Raw genomic sequence first — 21,409 nt, forward strand, 5'->3', positions numbered from 1 at the left:
CTTTACATAGTATTTTTTTTAAGCCTCACACTTAAGGTTAGGCAAGTTAGGTATCCTTAATCGCTCTCGATTATTATGGAAATAGGTAAAGGTTTGGCAGATTCAGTATCTTGATAGACGTCACTAGCTGAGGGGAGGCGGAGACAGTACCATCGTTCAAACCCAGCCTTTCCTCTTCCGAGCAGGTCCCCAGGACTTGCCTTTCCGCAAGGCCTGGCCCCGCCCACCGTCCCCTCTACGCCTGCGCGGTCCCCGCGCCTGCCCCCGCCCCCGCCGCCGACTCTCCAGGCGCACGCGCAGTGCTTCTCCATGTGGGCGCGGGCCGTCACCCAGCCCAGCTGAGCAGTGGCACGTAAATCCCTAGGTTAAGACCCTCCTGCCCGCCTGCACCGTCTTGCTGTTGCCCTCCTCTCTCGGTCTTCCCGCCCCCCACCCCCACCACAGCGCACTTCGCCATGGGCAAGAGCCGGACGAAGCGCTTCAAGCGACCTCAGTTCTCGCCTACGGGCGACTGTCAGGCCGAGGCGGCGGCGGCGAATGGGACGGAGCCAGAGGAGGACGACGGGCCAGCGGCGGAGCTGCTGGAAAAAGTGAGGCGAGGGCTCGCCGGGGCCGCGCGGGGAGGGGTGCGGGAGCAGGCGGCGCGCCGTGGCCCCCAGCCGTGCCGCGCGCCCCTGCGCGTGCGCTCTGCCGTCCCCTGACCACTTGCTCTGTCCTGCAGCTTCAGCACCCGAGCGCCGAGGTCCGCGAGTGCGCCTGCGCGGGGCTGGCCCGGCTGGTGCAGCAGCGGCCGGTGCTCCCGGGCCTGGCGCGCCGAGACGCCGTGCGCCGCCTCGGGCCGCTGCTGCTCGATCCTAGCCTGGCGGTGAGGGAAACAGCGGCCGGCGCACTGAGGTGAGCGGGGAAGGGGGGTCCGGGCTGGTGCTCTCGGATCCGGGCATCGGCCTCCAGCCCGCGCCTCCTGTGCGCCTGGCACCGTCGCTCACGGGTTGCATCCCCAGTGCTCTTGTCTGCGGCACAGCTGGGGAGGGCCAAGAACCGGCTATGCTCTCCTGTTTGCAGAGGAGGGATCTGAACTCAGGCTTCGGATTCCGGAGGACCTCATGAGCCCCGGACCACACGTATTCCATCTGCCCGCCTGACTGCTTCAACTGCAGTAGCCATCTGCCAAGCGTCCTCTGCTCAAGGCTTATTAGCGCACGTTGTACCCTCCCCAAGGAGACTTCATAGAGTCCTGAGGTTCGGTGAACTCTTCCATTGTATGTGCCAGATTTTCTAGACGCTAGGGATTTTGAGAAGGCAGAACACTGAGCAAGACAGCCAAGATCTGTGCCTTCACAGAACCATGTTGATGCAGAGACAGGGAACTAGTAACCAGATGAAACGTAATATTAGGTTTTAAGAGGTGCTATGGAGAAACCAAGAAGATAATAGCCGGAGGTGGGGAGTTATTTGAAATTGGATAATCTCTAGATAACATTTGTGAACTAAGAGCTGAGGTAGCCTAGAGCCAGAGGTGGACCCACAAGGGGAAGAGCATTCCTGACGGAGTAGCAACAGCAGAGGGCTTGGCACGGTTAAAGAAAGGGAAGGTCATGTGGCTGAGTAGAGTAGAGGGTGCACATTATAAGGACTGAGGCTGGAGAGACAGATAAGGACTCAGTGGTGCAGAGCTGAAGGACCTATTCTAAGCTAGAGTGACTGGTCTAATTTACCTTTCAAAAGGGCTGGTAGCTGCAATGAGAATGGACTGTAGAGGGGGCCAGAGTAAAGTTAATGTTTGTAGTTCTCATAGCTCTGTATTTATTCTGTTTCATTCATTAATGTAGCAGGTTTATATTGAGAGCCTGCAGTGCCAGGCAGTGGGCTAGTGGGAGTGAACAAGACACATAATTTCAGTCCTTAATGGATCTTAGAGTACTGAGGGAGGCAAGCATTATGCAAATAATCACATAAGTGTGTAATTACAACCAATGATATTTACAAAAGATGCTATGAGAAGGGGTTCCGGGAAGAAGACTAAGGGCAGGATGTTTGAGGTGAGATCTGGGGGATGAGGGGGAATTAACCAGTTGATGGCGAAAACAACACACACACTGGGAGCTCCTGGAAGATGGTGAGGCATCTTCTGATTTCTCGTTTCTCTTCATAGCCTGAGTGCCTAGCACAGTGCTGTGCACTCAGAGGGTGAGCAGTGTCTTCATAATCAAAATTAAATGTAGTTAGGGTTGTTTTAGGGAAGGTCATTCTCAGCAGCCTCACCCTGCCTATCCTTGAAGTCCTGATTCCAGGAAAAGGTCCCTTCTGATTCCAGGAAAAGGTCCCTTCCTACACAATCAGCAGGGGAATTCCCTAGCAGTCCAGTGGTTAAGACTCCGAGCTCTCACTGCTGAGGGAGCAGGTTCAATCCCTAGTCAGGGAGCTAAGATTCCATAAGTAGCACGTCATGGCCAAAAAAATAAAAAATGATCAGGCAGGAATTGATTTACATTAAATAGGAAAAGTCTTCCCTCTCCCTGGGTACTGCCTCAGTCCTGAGAATTACATTGTTATAAGACAAAGTCATCTGTTTACTTCATGTAGATCAAGGATCAGAACAGATGGAGTTCTGTGGATTGGTTCTGCAGCGTCTTACAGAAATTGTAAAGCAATTTCAAACGGGAAATGTTAAGTATGGGTAGACATAGAAATAAACTTGAGTGCTTAGTACATTTTATGACATGTGATCTGAAACTGGTGTGTTTTAAACTTCTTATGTAGAAATCTCAGCGCTTGTGGTGGTTTCGAAGTTTGTGATGACATGGTGACCAAGGATATCATGACTCCACTGGTTGCACTGCTGAAAGAGGTACGCCACTTCCCCAAGTCTCTGTTAGTGCATGCACTCGAACAGTTTGGGGTTTTGTCTTTTTTTTGGGGGGGGGGGGGCGGTTGTCTTGTTTCTAAGTACTTTGGTGTCATTTTGTCTTCCCTCAGAACATTCTATAGGAATTGTGTTTCTTTTCCTGGAAACACTGATCTCTCATCGTTGACACTAGTCTCTAGTTTGTCCCTGCTACTTTTATTTATCTGCTTGTTGGAAAAGACCTTCCTAAAAGTATAGACTGCCTCCTTAGGCTTGAAACTTCATTGGATGAAAATAATTTGTATTTATTGGATGCTTAATTATGTGTCTTGTGTGTTATTTTACCCAATCCTCAAAGCAGTCCTATTTGGCAGGTATTCTTTGTTATTCCTGTTTTACAGATGAGGACACTCAAGCACAGGCATTAAGAATTTGCTGAGAAGACTAGATTAAGTTATCAAATTTTCTAATGTGCCACCTTTATTGCAAGATGCAGTTCAGGGATTAAGGAGTTCTCCCCCTGTCATGCCTCTGGTCCACTGTTCTGTATTGATGGGTAATTTTCACTTGAGGCCATAGAAAGAATATCCAGGTTTGATAAGAGACGTCATCATCAAAGGGACAAGACGTCTTGTCTCTTTAGAACAGTAATTCTCGTAGGGGTGATGTACTCCTCAGGGGACATCTGGCAATGTCTGGAGTTATTTTTGATTGTCACAGCTTTGGGGAAGGGGTTGCTATGGGCATCTTTAGTGCATAGAGGCCAAGGATGCTGCCAAGCATCCCACCCTGGGCATGACAGCAAAGTGTGCCACGTGCACCACAACAAAGAATCATCCCCTTCAAAATGTCAGTAGTGCCAAGTTTGAGAAGCCTAGTTGAGAGGATGCGGTGGATTGTAGGAGGGGGCAGAACTGCAGAGGGGTTCAGAATACCCACTTTGGAGCCAGGATTCCTGGATCTGAATCCTGCTTCACTAGATACTAAGCTACACCTTTAGCAGGCTTTCTGTACCTCAGTTTCCCATTTGTAGCAGGAGATTGGGGATAATAGTTCATCTATGTCATAGGTTTGTGGTGACAATTAAATGACTTAATAGACACAAAATGCTTAGAATAGTGCCTTGCACATAGAAGATGCCATATAGATGTTAGCTCTTATTATGTGTTACTTTTCTTTGCCTTATATATTATCTTTACCACATTAGATAAAATATTTTGTATTGATTTTACATTTTCACTTAAGATGTGAAATGCTTTATATCCAGCTTGTACAGTGACTTGTGAGAATTTGATGGGCTGGTGTTAACTGTCATTTTTGATGTTTCGTTTTTGTGATTCTTCACTGCCTTTTGCATTTGTTCTTTTATTCTTTTGAACAAAGGTGCTAATCATGGTATTTGGTTACAGTGTAGTACTGGACTGGATTCAAATGAGATGTCTCCTCAGAAAAAAAAAGATCAGAACAGAAATTCTATTGAAAACATAGCCAACGAGGCCATAAACGTGCTGTGGAATATATGGTAAGATGCTTTCCAGATGCAGCTTCCTGCTTCAACACTACTCAGGCTTCTACTCTCTCTGTTAAATGCAGAGGAATCTTTGTTCTCCTTGGTAGGCCTGTAAATCTGTTAATGCATCTGTTAATGCCTGGTAGGAGATCTCGTCAAGTGACCTAAGATCAACTGTCCTTAGCAAGCTCTTGTCCCCATAGCATCACTGTATCTTTTTTTATTTTTATTTTTTGCCTTTCTGGGTGGAATGCAGAATCCTAGTTCCCTAACCAGGGATTGAACCTATGCCAGTGCTTCTTGGAGTCTTAACCGCTGGACTGCCAGGGAAGTCCCACTGCATCTTTTCTTGCTTTACAACTATTCTATCCAGTTATTACTACTGACAGAAATAAGAGAAACTGTGGTCATTAGTGTCCCCTGCACCCCTTCCTCCCACACTGCCTGTGTACCTTAAGCAGCAGTTGTCTTAAAGCTGGCCAAGCTCCAGTGCAATAGATACTTTGATCTGGATTGAGACAGGGACCACAGACCTTGGTGAGTGCCATTTGACAGGGAAGTAGATGTCTGAGAAGAGCTCCTTTGACCCCAGTAGAAAGGAGGCCATGCTCCATTCCATCATTGTAGCAGTGGAAGCGGGCTTGGAGATGGGAGCTTGCTTTTAGGAATGGAGATGGCTAGAAACACAGCCTGGATTTTTTTTTCTGCCCCATTTTATTGGACCACATTTCTAGCAGGAGTCTGTCATAGTTCTTATTTTCCATCAATAGCCATGGTTATTTCTGACCTCTTAGAGGTATCTCTCAGAATACAAGGTTAAGTTGGATCCTGGAAAGCTACCTACACTGCTTGACTATCTACAAGCAGTCAAACTCGCCTATGGTTTCTTTCTTTCTTTTTTTGGCTGCACCACTCGGCTTGAGGGATCTTAATTCCCTGACCAGGGGTCAAACCTGGGCCCCCGGCAGTGGAAGCACAGAGTCCTAACCACCGGACCACCGGGGAATTCCCTGTGATTTCATTTTGAACTAGTGGACACATATTCCACCAGGAAAACAGGAGAGGTCAGATTTGAGGAAATGGCATTCAAGCAAGCTAGTGGGTGCTGTTTTTCTAATAACTTTAACTTACATAAATTGTTGAATTTTCAAATTTATTTATTTTTTTTTTAATTTTTGAACTTGGAAATTTAAAACAAATTTTCTTTGAAAAGTGCCTGAAAAAGTGGTCCACAGTAATCTTTCTTTCCTGAGTGCCTGTGAGCCCTATCTATATCATTTCTGGTTATCATAGCTCTTAACAATTTCATTGCATAGTTTATGTTTACATTATGTTTCCACATGTATATGTTTTATTATCTTAACATATATATGCTTTATTTTCCTGACTATGTATGCTTTATTTTCCTGACTATACCTGAGCTTACTGTGGGCTTCTTGAGGGGAGGTTCATAGCAGTGTTGCAGTAACTAGATGGATGGATGGATAGATGGATACGCAGACAGAAAATAGTTTATCTTTAGACAACAGGATTGGATTTAATCATTTAGTCAGCTCTGTTAGTGATTAATATGTCATGTGTGTATGTGGTATGTCTAGAGAAATATGCTTCTCTGGAACCATGAATAAAATTGTTATAATTTTAGTAACTGTTTACCCTATAATTAGCATATATGTCAATTAATCAGTAACTGTTTACCCTATAATTAGCATATATGTCAATTAATAACATTGATTACATTAATTCTGATTCTTGTATTAGAAAATATTGTAATTTCAAAAATATTTTTTTGTAACAGTTTCTCTGTTGAGGATTGCAGAATGTTATCATTATAGCAGTCTAGATGGCATAATTAAAACTTAGCTTTACTTTCTTTTAAACTTGTGCTTTTTATATGATAAAAATAGAGGCCTTTAATCCTTACTTTAATTTATTATTACTGTGATATAGTGGAAAGACCGGTAGACTGGATCCAGGGACTCACCACTAACAAAATGTATGATCATTGGACAGATCACTTTACCTTTGGGGGTCTCGGTTTCCTTATCCACAAAAAGAGGAATTGAAGCAAATGATTTCTAAGATCTTAACCTCCTGTAAGGAAGCTGGCATGTAGGTAAAGAGATTGGCTAATATATTGTACTGTGATGGGAATAAAAATTCAGATAGCTGGCTGTGTTCATGCACAGTGACTATGAATGAGCATTGATTTCTTCATCTGTAAAAATGGTGGGGGTTTGACTACAATTCTGGTTCTTTTATAAAGCCTAATTATTTTTTCATGAATTTCTGTGGTTGATTTCTTAATGTTAAAATGTGAATAGTAAAACTTTTTTTTCCCCCTTCAATTTAGTGAATGCAGTAGTAGAGCAGTATCTATATTCAACAAAGAAGGGTGTTTGGAGATTGTATTAAAGTATTTAAGTAGGTTTTCCACCAATGTTGACCTGGCTATTTCAGTAGGTAAGTGAAGAAAAGTATGTGTGCCCTTATTCAAAATTTTTTATTCAGACATAACTTATTTACTCTATGGGAGTGATTTTTTTTTTCTCATTGTATGTAAATGCATAGCTGAGTTCTATTCTGAATCTTTTAAAATGTGTGATTAATTCTTTACTTACTCATGCAGTTTTCCTGCTCTTGGCTCTTAAGAGGGAGGAAAGTGATTATGTGAGCATATGTGGTTTCTAATGTCTGAACATTCTTAGAAGTTTTTATTAATTCTTGAAAGTTTTCATCTCCCATTTACGGAGAAACAGTAACCCAGAACTGCCAGGCCTTTGAGCCAAAGTTAATTGGAATGTAGACGATAACCTCTGCTTTTTTTGAGAGAGGAAGATAAGTGATTGGAATTTCATGTGGGCCTGCTTCCCTTCCAGACAGGGAAAGCAGAGTCTGGCAGCGTTAGCAGCCTTGGCCCCGTCACTTTCTGTCCATGGGGTTACAAGCCACTGGGGGCCCTCATTCAGCAGGGAAAGTAGACAGAAACCTGCAGGTGGGTTCTGTCTCAGCAGAATGCTGGGGGCAAGTGGAGAAGTAATGGAGAAGAAGTGTTTCTTATCCAACTCTTCATAACGATAGGCATCTGTCCTTTTATTTAACTACACGTTTCTCCTGGCAAGGACAAGTTTATTCCCCTTAGTGAAGTGTGTTCCCCTTGCCTATGTTTCTCTTGGCTCTAGTGGAAATAGAACAGAAAAGGAAAAAATAATAGTGGAATAAATACTACTGGGAAAAATTTTTAAATCAGTTTCTCAGAATGGAATCTTTGGCAGAGGGGAGACTTGCGAGTAAATGTGGATTTTAAAAACACTTGAAGTAGAAAGTTGGCAGGTGACTTTTAGTCTCAGAGGACAGTCTTTATTACAGTAAGAGAATTTCAGGAAAGTTCATAGCTTTGAAAAGAAAAACTTCACTTCTGTTTTTGGACCTTACATTTTATAGATTTGGTTATTTCATTTTTTTCCTAAAGAACTTTTTAAAAGAACTTTTAAAAAAGGGGATCAGAATAAAGTAATTTTACAATGTATAGCAGTATTTTCTTTGGCACTTAGCTAGGTTTATAACTTTTTTAAGGCAAGTGTCAGATTGCTTCTGTTTTGAAAATCAAGCAAAGCTTATATATAGTAAAGTGAAATTCTGAAATTCCATACTATGTATTAATATAGCTTTCTTTGAGCTCATGCTGTCTTAGCAATCACAACTTACCTTGGCTTTTTGTTAAACTGAATTTAATTAGTCTCTTAATGAAGAAAAATTACACTTGGATATATGTATATGTACATATATGCATACATATGGATTTGTATATAAATGTATTTTGGAATGCTGACTAGAGCACAGCAATAACATGTCTTTTGACTACTGATTTGGATGGAAATTATCTGCTTTGGAATTTTTAGACCTGGAAAGAAATGGATTTTATGGAATGCAGTATCTCAAAGAAAATAAATTTGGGCTTCCTCACTTGTGCTTCAGAGGTCTCTTCTGTCAAGCTTTTCATGCAATCCCTGTTGTTTTATACTTTCAGTTAATTATTTCTAATTTATAAGTTATAATCCATGATCTTGTTTTACTTGCGAGAGGAGTTAAGTGCTAAATGAATCACATGTCTATTAATACGTTACCCATCTCTTAATTTACTCATATTTTTATATAAAATACCTTTTTTCTTAAATGTGCTATATCATAAATTAACTTTTAAGATGATGCTAAATTTTTTAAAATGTCCCCAAACCTAGGACTTGTCGTAGACAACAGTTGTCCATGCACTGGTGTTCAGCCTACAGGCTGTTTGCTACTGGTCTGCGACGAGTACAGAAATTGAGGCTAAATCTTTATAAATGTTTATAGTAATTCCACATTGTCATGGCAATTGAGAGCCTTTTAATTTATAAAAGTATAGTTCTGTAAAGGATTATAAATTAAGAAAAAAGAAAAGTCTTTTATAGCTCAGATAATTTGGGAAGCCTCTTTTGCATGAACTATGTTTGAGGAAAAGGGTGAATCTCCTACAAAATGTGTCCAGAGAAGTTGTAAAGATGCAAATTTTTTTGATGAGTCATTTTGGTTTAAATTATCCTAGCAGAGTTCACGTGTTTCTGAATATTTGATTTTTGTCTTTATAGCATATTGTTTGCAGACAGTGACCGAAGATAACCCAGAGCTACTGAAATCTTTCAGTACCCCAGCACTGCATGTGCTGGAATCAGCAATGCTTTCTCCTGTCAATTCCATGGAGTATTTTCTATTGAAGACATTGGTGGCAGGTAAAAGTTAACCACATGCGATAGTATGCATTTTAGTAACTTGTAGCAGGCAGAAATGGAGAGACCAAAATTCAATCAGTCCCCCATTTCACCACATCGGGACCTTCTGTGCTTATGTCTGTTCTGAAATTTTTGATATTTAAATGGAAACCTTTAATTCAAGCGATTCTGCATAGTTTCAAAGCCTTATAAGATTAGATGTGTTTTCAATTTAACAAACTCCTGTTGTCTGATAAAGAAATAGTGCTGTCAGGACCCCCTCTTATTTATGAAGCAGTGAGTTCAGAAGTTGACCGCAGGCATCTAAGACATGACCACTCATTTTCCTATAAGATCTTCACCCCCAATGCTTCTCCCCAGAATTTCTAAATACAGAAATAATCTGATGACATGCAAGTATTAGGTAACTTACTGTGTATCTTCCTCTCGCCCTTTGTTTGGTCTTCAAGGATAATTCATCCTGAGAGATGTTTTGTTTTTTTCCTAAACTGATAAAATACCCACAAAATAAAATTTACCATCTTAACCATTTTTAAAGTTTTTCTTTTTTTGGCTGCACTGCTCTGCTTGCAGGATCTTTACTTTCCCAACCAGGGATTGAACCTGGCCTCCTCAGTGAAAGTGCCGAATCCTAGCTGCTAGACCGGCAGAGAGCTCCCCTGCTTCTTAACCATTTTTTTTTTTTTTTTAATTGGAGGATAATTGCTTTATGATATTTCTTAAGCATCTTCAAGTGTACAGTTGTGTTAAGTATATCCACATTGTTGTGTAACCATCTTGCAAAACTGAAACACTCTACACATTAAACAGTTCCCCGTATGTGTTCGTCCATCCGTGGGTAGACATTTGGGTTGCTTCCACTCTTTGGTTACTGAATAATGCTGCTAATATGGGTCTGCAATGATCTGTCTGACTCCTTTCAGTTCTTTTTTAATGTAGCAGAATATACCCCAGAACTATTTTTATTTTGTCACATTTTTAAAAATTAGTGTACTTAGCAGTAGGTATTGTTCTGGCTTCACAAGTGAAACGCCAAGAACCTGCTCCCTGGTTTGTCCGTGAGATCTTGTGATGCATTCCTTTCCGCTCTTGGGCTGTAAGAAACTGCTCACTAGAACATCTCAGGTTAAGATGAAAGAAAGCCGAGGCAACTTAATTTGTCACTGTAAAAGAAACTCGATTGGTGTCCTCTCGGTCTCTTGGCTCTCTGATCTGTCAGGGCAAGGCATTGTATGCCAGGAACAGGAGACGATGATGAAGGACCGCTGCAGTAAAGGGAGCTGCCTCTGGGCAGAGGTTTTTGACATTTAATAAGAACTCAACAAAGGCAGCAGGACTGAGATTTCTTGAAATTACGCCTGAGCTTATAGAACCAATATGGTAGACACTGTATTTAATAAAAGATTTCACAGTCGATTTCTTTGTCCTCATGCTCATTTTTTTCCACAGGCACAATTTGGAATCTAAAGGACATTATTCCGTCCAAGAGTCAGGCAGAAGTCATAAATGCCATACTAAAGATCTTATCTGAAGTTCTGGAAATGGATGCTGGCGAAACGGTTATTCAAATGAAAGAGGCTGAAACTAAAAGGATAAAAACTGCTGCAGAGACTGAGGACACGTTACAGAATGCTAATGGTGATGATCTGATGGAAGATGATGAAATGGAAGAAATTCCTCATAGAAGGAAAGTCAGAAGGAAAACTTTCATTTCAGATTTACTTCCAGTAAGTGAGATTGGTGCTTTCAAACATAGATTAATACAGCTATTTTCTTTCAATAGATATCCTAAGCTTCATAGGAAAATGTTGTAGCAATTAATTATGAAGTGAATTTCAGTAAAAACAGCCATGTTTTCCCATTAATTCTCATTAAAACATCAGAAATCTCCCAAAGGAGAAAAAAAATCTGAAATGAAACACTTATATAGTAGAGAAGTTGAAAGATGGGTAGACCAGTACTTTTGCAATACTTCAGAAACATAGTCATGTGATGAAGAGTCTGAGCTCCCAAGGCAGAGGACATGGGTTCGATCCCTGGTCGGTGAACTAGGATACTTCATGCGGCATGGTGTGGTCAAGAAAAAAAATTTGTGGTCCTCTTCCTAACATTTGTATCTCCCACTTAAGTTTCCTACTCTCTCCCAGACTGTCTTCAAGCTAAAGGATTTTTACTTTGCTCAGATAGTCCCTTGCATGCTCGTCTCTTCTACTTTAGCGTTTAGCCTTCCTAAGCCAGAGTAGCAAGCCAAACTTATATTTACCCACTACTGTTGAGCAGAGGAGGTGGGGTGACCGTGAGAATTAATGATGGCTTTTAGGTTTGCAGCCTGGATAATTGTGGCTTACTTGTGCTTGGTATGATGGAGTGCGGGTGACCAGTCTCCAGTGCAGGAAGCTTTTCAGCTGAGCCCGTCAGCAGAGATGGAGCTGTTCTTTGGGAAAACATTTTTCCCAAGGAGGAGAGCAGGTCATCAGAAAGAGAGGGAGGATGGCGAGCTGGGCTTTATTCATCCAGCTGTGCATTTTCCATGCTTACGCTGTGTGCCAGAGGCTGCTGGTAGAAAGATGATTAAGTCATATTTCCTGTCTTCAGGGACCTTTTCCATCTTGTAAGGATAGGCACGTAATTTTAACTTATTACAGTGTCTGTGCTCAGAGCAGTGGTAGGGCTGTGCCCTGGCTTCTGAGTGAGCAGCCACACCTGACTCAGCCCTGACGGGAGCAGAAAGGAAGAGTCTCTCAGAAGAGGCTTGGCGGACGGAACACCTGAGCCGTCCGAAAGGATGGGGCAAGAAACAGCGTGGTGAAAGCAGGTTAGTGTTGTTTGAGGGGCTTGGAGGCGGGAGAACCAGTCAGGAGGCTGCCGAAGTCTTTCTAGGGAAAGATGGTGATGCTTGAACTGGAAGAACCCTAGTGATGTCCTCTCACCCTCTCTGCCATCTCAGTGTGGCCTGTCCTGATTTGTGTATGAGAAACTGAATCTGAGACGTGTCTTAAGTCAGTGTCTTCGAGTTTGGATAGATTTATTTTTAAAGAATTCTTTTTAAAAAAAAAAAATGTTATTTATTTTTTGGCCACACCACATGGCACGTGGAATTCCCTCATAGCTCAGTTGGTGAAGAGTCCACCTGCAATGCAGGAGACCTGGGTTCGATTCATGGGTGAGAGAGATCCCCTGGAGAAGGAAATGGCAACCACTGCAGTACTCTTGCCTGGAGAATCCGATGGACAGAGTAGCCTAGCGGGCTACAAGTCCGTGGGTTGCAAGAGTCAGACATGACCTAGTGACTGAACAACAGCAGCAGCAACATGGGCTGTGGGATCTTAATTCCCAACCACAGATTGAACCCATTAGAAGCACAGAGTCCTACTAGAAGCATTAATTAGAAGCATTAGAAGCCCAGAGTCCTAACCGCTGGAACGCCAAGGAAGTCCCTAAAGAATTCTTAATGGGCATAAACTCATCAGTGTACTGCCTTCTTACATTCACGAGGTCTTGTAAAGCTGAATTGGTGACGTTCTAAAGCACTCAAATGTAGTTAAGAGCTGTTTTCTCAGTCCCCACGAATGGCTGTTAGGTGCAGAGCTTTGTGTTAAGTGCTGGGTTGAATACAAAAATGAAAAGGCCATCCTGCCCTTGAGTTACTTGGCAACTCAAAATCATATCTCCTTGTGCATCTGACTCAGAGTGGGTAGAATTTAAAGTCGGTAAACAAGATCGACAAAGGCTTAGCTGTGAGCCTTTTCATCCCAAAGGGTGTTGATAGAACCCCAGCAACAACATCTCAGGTGCCACAAGGAGGTAAGTTACAGATCTGGGATCCACATGTGGAACGTCATAACAGATTGGGGCTCGGAGGCTCTTCTGTAGGGGTTGGCATTTCACTGACCAGGTCACTTTATCCTGATGGACACATCTGTATACTGTGTTTCCCCAGCCCAAAATCCCATCAGGGGAGCAGTGGGAATTCCACTTGGGCTGTCCAGGGACTCTTGAGAGATCGGACGTCCCTGGCTGGGGATGGGAGAAGAACCACCTCTGCGGGTTTGCCCCATCTCCAGCTTTGCTTCTGGGGGACCCTCCAGGGAATGGGTGAGTGGGGATTGGGATCCCAGTCCACCAAGATGATGTGCCACTGCTTGAAAGTATCAGTGTTTAACTGTTATTTAGAGATACACATTCTCAAGTATTACTTACAGATAGAATTTTGGTGCTTAGAAAATGCAGTGTTTTCTTCTAACAAGTTTGCTTTTTAAAGTCTATCACCATAGCTGAGCAGACTGGATGATTAACATGCTGATCAGGCAGCCAGTGTTCCGGTGCCAGTAGAGTGCTAAGCATCGTGCTGCCTGCCGTGTGCCAGGAATACAGATTCACAGGCAGACAGCTCAGGTCTTCTCACGCTGCCCAGTGGCTTGTGCAGGAATCCTTTAGAATCAAAATGTTTTATTGCATCATTTAACTTAAGAAAGTGTAATCACAAACCGGGAAGGAGAGAACCAACCCAAGTTGTTGCCATAACATGCAGAGGTAGAACACTCAGCTTCCGCAGTTCGCAATTATCAAATCACGGTCTATTTTCTTTCATCTCCTTCCCTACCCACTCTTCCCTCTCACTACTCAATACTTTGAAGCAGATCTCAGCTGTCATAACATTTCCTCTAGCTTGGTTCTTTATGTCAATTTGATAACAGTAAGAAGCAGGGGATTGTTCTGAGCAGGAAAGTCAGGTAAAGAAATGGAACTTCTTTCAGAGTTGTTTCTTCATACATGTTAAGTGGATGAGAGGCCAGCAAGGGTGTGTCTTATTTAGATTCTCATCATACACATATGAAGTGGATAGGAATACATTTTCTGGGTTCGATCCCTGGGTTGGGAAGATCCCCTGGAGGAGGGCATGGCAACCCACTCCAGAATTCTTGCCTGGAGAATCCCCATGGAGAGAGGAAGGTGGGCTACAGTCCATGGGGTCGCGAAGAGTCGGACAGGACTGAGCCACTCAGCACAGCACAGCAGAAGAATAAATTTTGGATACATTCTTGCCTGCAATAAAAGGAACATAAATATAGGGATTCCTAAAGTCTATCTATTAAATTAGCAGTCTGCTTTTTTGTTTTTAAGAGTGTGTTTCAAAATTACAGTTAATTCATTGCACAGGAAGTTGCTAGAGGATTATAACTGAGTATGAACATTCTGGTAAAGGAGAATAGAAATATGTCATTGGATCTGTAGACATGTTTTTAACCTTTGATTCGGTAAATCTGAGGAAATAAGATAACCAAGTAATGTGAATTATTCCACACTAGAGGAATGCTTAATAAATTATAAAACATTCCTTTAATGGAATATTGCACAACCGTTGAAAAGAGTTATTAATAGAAACTTTTGAGATTGGGAATCATCCAGACAACAAAATATAAATCATTTTTTAGCATGTGCACTATTTTGGAATATCAGTATAGCTATTTCACTTTTCATAGGTGACTTGAGAATTAAGGTCATATAAATCTATGCAACCCATTTTGAGACTGTTAATTGATGTTAGGTTCACATTATTTATTTCCTCAAGAAAAAGTCCCCCTTTTTCTTCAGTCTTAAAGGAATGCTTTATTGCAATCTTCAAAGAAAGCCAGAATGCATTAAACCCGTCTGCTCCTTAGCCAAGCTCTGTTGGTCACATAAGGGCCTGTTAGTAATTCTGGTTAGTGCAGACTTTTCCGAGAAGACATCTAAGCATCTAAAAGCAGGTTTGTTGTGTATAAGTGCCTGGCATCTGTAACGAACCCTTGTTTTGATCTTTGTATGCTGAGCTACTTCTTAACACAGTATATCAAGTTTCAGGGTGAATTCAGTTCAGAATTCCTGAATATTTATCTGTTCTCTCCAGCTAACTAAGCAACACTTAGAGAAACCGTGCGGAGATGGGAACCCAGGGAACAGTGGTGTGCCGCACAGCGCCAAGCGGGATCATAGTGCCTGCTTGTCCTTCCAGCCTTTTGTGCCTTTTCTTCTGCTTACCCACCCCCACCGCCAGGTCCTCCATTCCAAGTGCAAATACCATTTAGTGGGCTTTAACTAAAGAAAGTCACCTGAAAATAGTTTTCCAAACCTTGGAGTGACAGTTGGTCGTTTGCCTTTTTTTTTTTTTCAGCCCACCGACAAGGAGCTGAGAGAGGCCATGGCGTTGCTGACAGCTCAGCAGACTGCTCTGGAAATCATTGTGAACATGTGCTGCAGCGAAGGTGTGTGACCAGCTCACATTTAGACATCCTCCCCAGCACCAGGAGGGCGCTTGCATGAGGATTATCTTAAACAGTCCAGTTCTCTGTGATCTGCACTCTTCCCAGATCCCACGGACGACGAATGGGAAGAGCTCTCTAGCAGTGATGAAAGCGACGCGTTCATGGAGAGTTCCCTCAGTGAATGCGGCGGGCAGCTGCTCTCTCCTCTCTGCCTGTCCCATGAGGTTCACACGGCTCTCACCCACCACCTCCTCCCAAAGAAGGTAATCTGTTTTCAGTCTGGGCTCACTCGAGAGCATCGAGAAGGTTTCAGAAAGCCATTCTTTCTGTGCACAAAGAAGTGTGCTAACCCCGCCAGGTGTGGGTGATGGGTGAGATCTGGGAAATGAAACCTCGAACAGCACTGGAGGTGGGCTGATTTATCAAGCCTAACCATCTCACTTAGAAGTCGGGCTTTTATAAAGGAATCATGTGTTTAGGAAAAAAAAAAAAACCTCTCCTTTTAATGTTTGCCTTCCTGTCTTTCTTAAATTTAGATTTTTGACAAAACTGCCTTTCCAAACAGCATTGCAGTTGACGTGTGCTCTAGGAACCCCACTTGGAAACCTTTGATTAGAAAGTAAGAACATTTCTCTTTTCAAAACCATTTGTCATTATGTTATTATCGGAAATGATGGACCATTAAACAGAAGATGCCGACTCCCCCTAGATTCAAGAGTTCTATCCCTGTGTCTTGTGTATGTTCCCTGGAGAAGTGAGCGCATGTGTGCACTAAGACGGGAGAAGGCTCAGAGCTTGTGGTTCACAGTTGCCCCAACCTTAGTGTCCATGAGCAGCATGATGGATAAATCAATGCCGACGTGATCGTACAATAGAATACATGCAGCAGTAAAAAGAATCTGAACTGGAACCACTCAAACTAGTGAGTAGTTCATTGAGAGGTGCACACATAGATGGTTCCTGGGCTTCCCTGCTGGCTCAGCTGGTAAAGAATCCGCCTGCAATGCGGGAGACCTGAGTTGGGGAGATCCCTGGAGAAGGGGAAGGCTTCCCACTCCAGTATTCTGGCCTGGAGAAGTCCATGGACTGTGTTGTCCATGGGGGTCACAAAGAGACACGACTGAGAGACTCACGTTAGGGGTCAGGGAGGTGGGTATGATAGGGAAGGGGTAGGTGGGCTGTGAGGGTGCTAGCTGCATTTCTTTTTTTTTCCTAGTGAAGTAGGGTTGATTTCCAGTATTGTGTTAGCTTCAGGTATACATCAAAGTGATTCAGTTATATATATATATATATTCTTTTTCAGATTTCTTTTTGTCCCTTCTAGGTTATTAGAAAATATTGAGTAGAGATCCCTGGGCTATACAGTCTGTCCTTGTTGGATATCTGTTTTATATATAGTAGTGTGTATATGTTAATCCCAGACTGCTAATTTATCCTTCCTTGCCTTTCCCTGTTGGTTACCATAGTTTGTTTTCTATGTGTGTGAGTCTGTTTCTGTTTTGTAAATAAGTTCATTTGTATCTTTTTTTTTTTAAGATTTCACCTATAAGCAATATGTTAGTCTTTTTTCTGTGAGATGGCCAGACAGCATCCTCTCTCTTCCTTTCCAGAATGAACACTATACAGTGCAGAGCCCTCGTGTGTCTGCAGAGCCTCGTCTCCCTGCTGGATGTGGACCATCTGGGAGGACCTGCTGCCCTTCAGACTCTTGCACAGCACCTGTCACAGCTGCTGTTTTCTCAGCCAGGTAAATGTGCTGTGTATGGTATTCTGTTTTTAGTTTTACTGGAGTAAAGTGTTTGTCTCTGCCATATAGCAGAGTGAGTCAGCTGTGCATGTACATGCATCCACTCTTTTTTAGATGGTTTTCTCAGGTAGGCCATTACAGAGTGTTGAGTAGAGTTCCCCGTGCTATACAGTAGGTCCTTATCAGTTACCTGTTTCATGAATAGTGGTGTATATATGTCAGTCCCAGTTTATCCCTCCCCTCTCATCCACCTGGTGACCATACGTTTGTTTTCTAATCTGTGACTCTTGGTACATCTGAGGAAATAGAGTATTTTACACAGTAAAGGAAAATTCTCCACGTTACTTTACGCTGCATGTATGTCTGGAGTGGGGGTTAATATGGGAGATGTGAATCTGCTCTAATGCTTTGCAAAACTGTTTTAACATTTCCCCTAAGAGCTGAAATTCTTAGAAGATCAAAATATGGTCCCTTTTGACTAAATCCAAGTTTCTGTATGAACAGTCCTTCAAGAGTTGCTCCCTGATTCTTTTTTTTTTTGGCTTTGCTGGGTCTCGCTGCTGAGTGGGCTTTTCCCTAGCTGGCGCACAGACCTCTCACTGCCGGGCTTCTCTTGTTGCAGAGCATGGCCTTTATGGGGCTTCAGTAGCTGCAGCTCCCAGGCTTTGGAGCACAGATTCAGTAGTTGTGGTGCATGAGCTTAGTTGCTCCAAGTCATGTGGGGTCTTCCCAGATCAGCGATCGAACCCATGTCTCCTGCATTGGCAGGCAGATTCTGACCACTGGGCCACTAGGGAAGCCTGATCCCTGATACTTGATAAGACATCTATTTTGCTCTCTATGAAGAGGTGCTGTGTATTTAATGGTACCTGTTTTAGAAGTTCTAGGTTAATTTTTAAAGATGAAGTAAATAAGTGTTCAGAAACTCATTATATAGTTGTCAGCATTTGTCAGTTTATAGATGGAGTTTTCAAGTGATCTCAGGCCATGTGTTCTTTGCCTGGTGCGATCATGTGAAAGCCATGCCCGTCCATATCTAAGACAGGGAGTAGACAGGATATGAGCAGTGCCATTCCCATTGCGAGCCTGCACTGAGCCAGCTCTGGAGTGCAGGGGGCCGGTCAGTGGAAGCTGGCCAGGTGATGACTAAAGCTGTGTATTTCTTTCCCAGCCTTTAGACCTGAGAGACCTGGGGCTTCCCTGGTCACCTGTGGCCAAGACTTCACCTTCCAGTGCGCGGGGTGCAGTTCAGTCCCGGGTCGGAGAACTAAGATTCCACGCGACGTGAAGAATGGCCAAAATTTTTTTTAGGAAGTAAACCTGAAGAGACCTGGGTGGCATGGGGAGTAAGGGGGATGGCTCCTGTCCGCCCAGCAGAGTGTCCTATGGAGGGGTGGCTGGCAGAGGGCTGCTACTGCTGATGCCCTCTCCCCTCCACCCGTTCCCATGGGCTCCCTGCAGGGAGCAGGGCCACGCAGGAGAGTCCACAGCCAAGCCCCCGGTGAGCAGGACTTACCCAGGTCTCGTAGTGCGCCCAAGACTCGCTTAACTTGAGTGACCCCTTATATTGCCATCTCTTTCCTCTGGGCCATTTCTCAATGAGAGTCCAGTCAGGGTCCCACTGGCTCCATCCCTTGCCAGCATGAAGAGCTTATTTCACAGGAAATAAGTGCATGTATTCTGCCCCTCTGCTATAGAGAAAACACTTAGGTGCGTTTCTCCTACATCAGCTGGTTGCTTGTGATCACTGGTACATCCCCATTTATCGCCTGGAAAGATCACAGGAAAACCATAACAAGTTGAGTCTTAGGGAAATAATGAAAAGTTTCTGAACTGTGGGGAAGTATAATTAAACACTTTGATTTTTTAGTAAATTTCAGTTTCATAGCTTTGTTGACATAACTGTTTTATCAGAATGAAATTTTATATTTAGAGACAGTATTCTTGTATAGTCCTTCCAGACATTTGGGATTTGATTTATTAAGTCATGTAACCCTGTGAGTTCTGGGTGGCTAATGTGAACTGTTACTGAGGAATTTGGTGGGGCGAAGGGGGATAAAGTTCTTTACATTTTTGTGCTACCGTGTTTGAAAGTAATGTATGAGGATGGTACAGCTGTATTATATTTAACTTCCTTTCATCTTAATGCTTAAGTACAGTCTGAATAGTTATAAAATTTGTGATACATACCTCTATAGGCTTTATGTGGCTGGCATCAGAGATAAAAGGAAAAAGTTTTTAGTAGAATCTGGCCCTTGCATTCAAAACACCTATATCTTTGTCTCCTTCATTTAAAATATTGATCTTCAGAACATCAAGGGATTTTTAGCAATGTTGTATTTTCAAATTGGGTCAGTTTGTCATTTGTTCTATTACATGGGTTCTAAAATCACTTAGGATTCCCTGTTTCCCTAGGTTTTGGGAAGCAGAAAGCTTCTTCTCATAACAATTAAAATGGTCATAGCTCCCATACTGGGATATGCTTTTTATTCCATGTCAACATTGAAAATAGGTCTGTAAAATTAAATATCATTTGCGGCTTGATTACTTGTGGGTTGACTATTTACCTATATTTAGGTGTGCTGCAAATTCTTAGATCCTATACAAAGTTGTTGAGAGGCGAAAAACATTTTGAATCACTTAACTTCTTTTGACATTTACTTAATTTCTTTTGACAACACCATGTGTTGCTGACCTTTTACTGAGAATTTGTCAGAAAGGCAAAGTCATTTGAACTTCCTCCTCTAATTTGGGTTAGATAACCGGAAATATGAATTAAGTAAAAAATCTTCCAAATTTAGGGAAAGTATGAATTTCACGTAATATAAAATAGTAGTGTAGTTTAGATTAGGATTTTGAATCTTAATTGTGTTATGTGCAGCTCACAAATATCCAGGGTTACACTTATAGCTTTAATCAAGCATAAGTTACTTTTCAGAGCCAGTATGGTGACTTTTGGAAGTAACAATTTTGTGCCAGCTTTTGAGGACCTGTTAAGTACTAGGTTTGATGAGCTAGGCATTATCACCCCACTTTCCTGATAAAGACACTGAGATTTAGAGGTCTAGGAACTTTTTCAGGAGCGTTCCTTTTTTGTTTTTCCTAAATTTAAAAAAATATATATTTTTGTGTATTTATTGGCTGCACTAGTTGTGGCACTCAGGATCTTCGAAGTTGGTAGTGGCATGCAGGATTTTTAGTTGCGGCATGTGAACTCAGTTGCAGCATGTGGGATCTAGTTCCCTCACCAGGAGTCAAACCCAGGCTCCCTGCATTGGGAGCTTGGAGTCTTAGCCCCTCGACCACAAGGGAAGTCCTTGGGGCCTTCCTTCTTTTAACAACTATGTATTGACTTACTTAATGCCACACACTGTGCTAGGTCCAAAGGGATCCAGACATGAACAAAATAGGCAAGGTTGCTCTGCTCATGGAGCTTGCATTCTCATATAAATAAAGGTTTAATGTCATTCTGGCCAGACAGGAAAAACTCAAAGCAGAATGGGCCAGACAGGAAAAACTCAAAGCAGAAAGGGAAGAGGTGTCACATTAGTTAGTATGGAAGGATCCCTCTGAGGAGTTAACACTTCTCTGGCTTCTAATAATCTCTGGCTAAGACCAGAATGAGAGGTCACACCATGTCAAAGGCTGCATTCTGTCCCTGTTCTGTCTGACCCTAAAGTATCCTGGTACCTGTTCTGTGATACTTACAGGAATTCCCTGCCTCTGTGCAGGGCATAGATCTAAAAATGAGAGAACCCGAAGAGGTAGCATTCCTTGATTCCAGTCTGTGCAGAAGCTGCCTCGCTCTCATGCACCGAAGAGAGGGCATCAGTATCTTTATACGGCCACAGGCACCGCAGGGGAGAAAGCCACGGTGTCTCCTGCCACATAACAGATCACCCCAAAACCTTGTGGCTTGAAACTGCGGTAATCACATATAATGTTTTTCTCATGGTTTCTATGGGGGAGGGATTTAGAAAGGGTCCAGTGAAGATGGTTTTCTCTACTCCATGATGTCCAGGACAGTGGTTCTCAACTAGTAGCAGTTTTTGCCTCCTAGGACTTCTTCAATGTCTGTTGGCATTTTTCGCTGTTATAATTTGGGAGGTACTACTGGTATCTAATGGAGAAGGAAATGGCAACCCACTCCAGTACTCTTGCCTGGAAAATCCCATGGACGGAGGAGCCTGGTAGGCTACTGTCCATGGGGTCGTGTAGAGTCGGACACGACTGAGCAACTTCACTTTCACTTTTCACTTTCATGCATTGGAGAAGGAAATGGCAACCCACTCC

The 21,409-nt window shown here is 42.8% G+C and overlaps 1 protein-coding gene across 2 annotated transcripts in view; it reads left to right on the forward strand.

Moving 5' to 3' along the window:
• The first annotated feature begins 294 nt into the window (after positions 1-294).
• HEATR3 (HEAT repeat containing 3) overlaps positions 295-21,409 on the forward strand; it is a 35,980-nt gene continuing 14,865 nt past the window's right edge. The window contains exons 1-11 of one of the 2 annotated variants that reach the window (XM_061138460.1): positions 295-590; positions 722-894; positions 2,761-2,848; positions 4,255-4,367; positions 6,709-6,818; positions 8,984-9,124; positions 10,574-10,851; positions 15,279-15,369; positions 15,475-15,632; positions 15,906-15,988; positions 16,980-17,116. In XM_061138460.1, the coding sequence (XP_060994443.1) occupies positions 456-590; positions 722-894; positions 2,761-2,848; positions 4,255-4,367; positions 6,709-6,818; positions 8,984-9,124; positions 10,574-10,851; positions 15,279-15,369; positions 15,475-15,632; positions 15,906-15,988; positions 16,980-17,116 (1,507 nt within the window). In that variant the 5' untranslated portion in view covers positions 295-455. Of the gene's footprint in view, positions 591-721; positions 895-1,093; positions 1,240-2,760; positions 2,849-4,254; positions 4,368-6,708; positions 6,819-8,983; positions 9,125-10,573; positions 10,852-15,278; positions 15,370-15,474; positions 15,633-15,905; positions 15,989-16,979; positions 17,117-21,409 lie in introns of those variants that run through there. The other variant, XM_061138461.1, reaches the window with a different exon arrangement.

The sequence above is a fragment of the Dama dama genome, chromosome 4 (genome assembly GCF_033118175.1).
Source record: "Dama dama isolate Ldn47 chromosome 4, ASM3311817v1, whole genome shotgun sequence".
Taxonomy (NCBI): domain Eukaryota; kingdom Metazoa; phylum Chordata; class Mammalia; order Artiodactyla; family Cervidae; genus Dama; species Dama dama.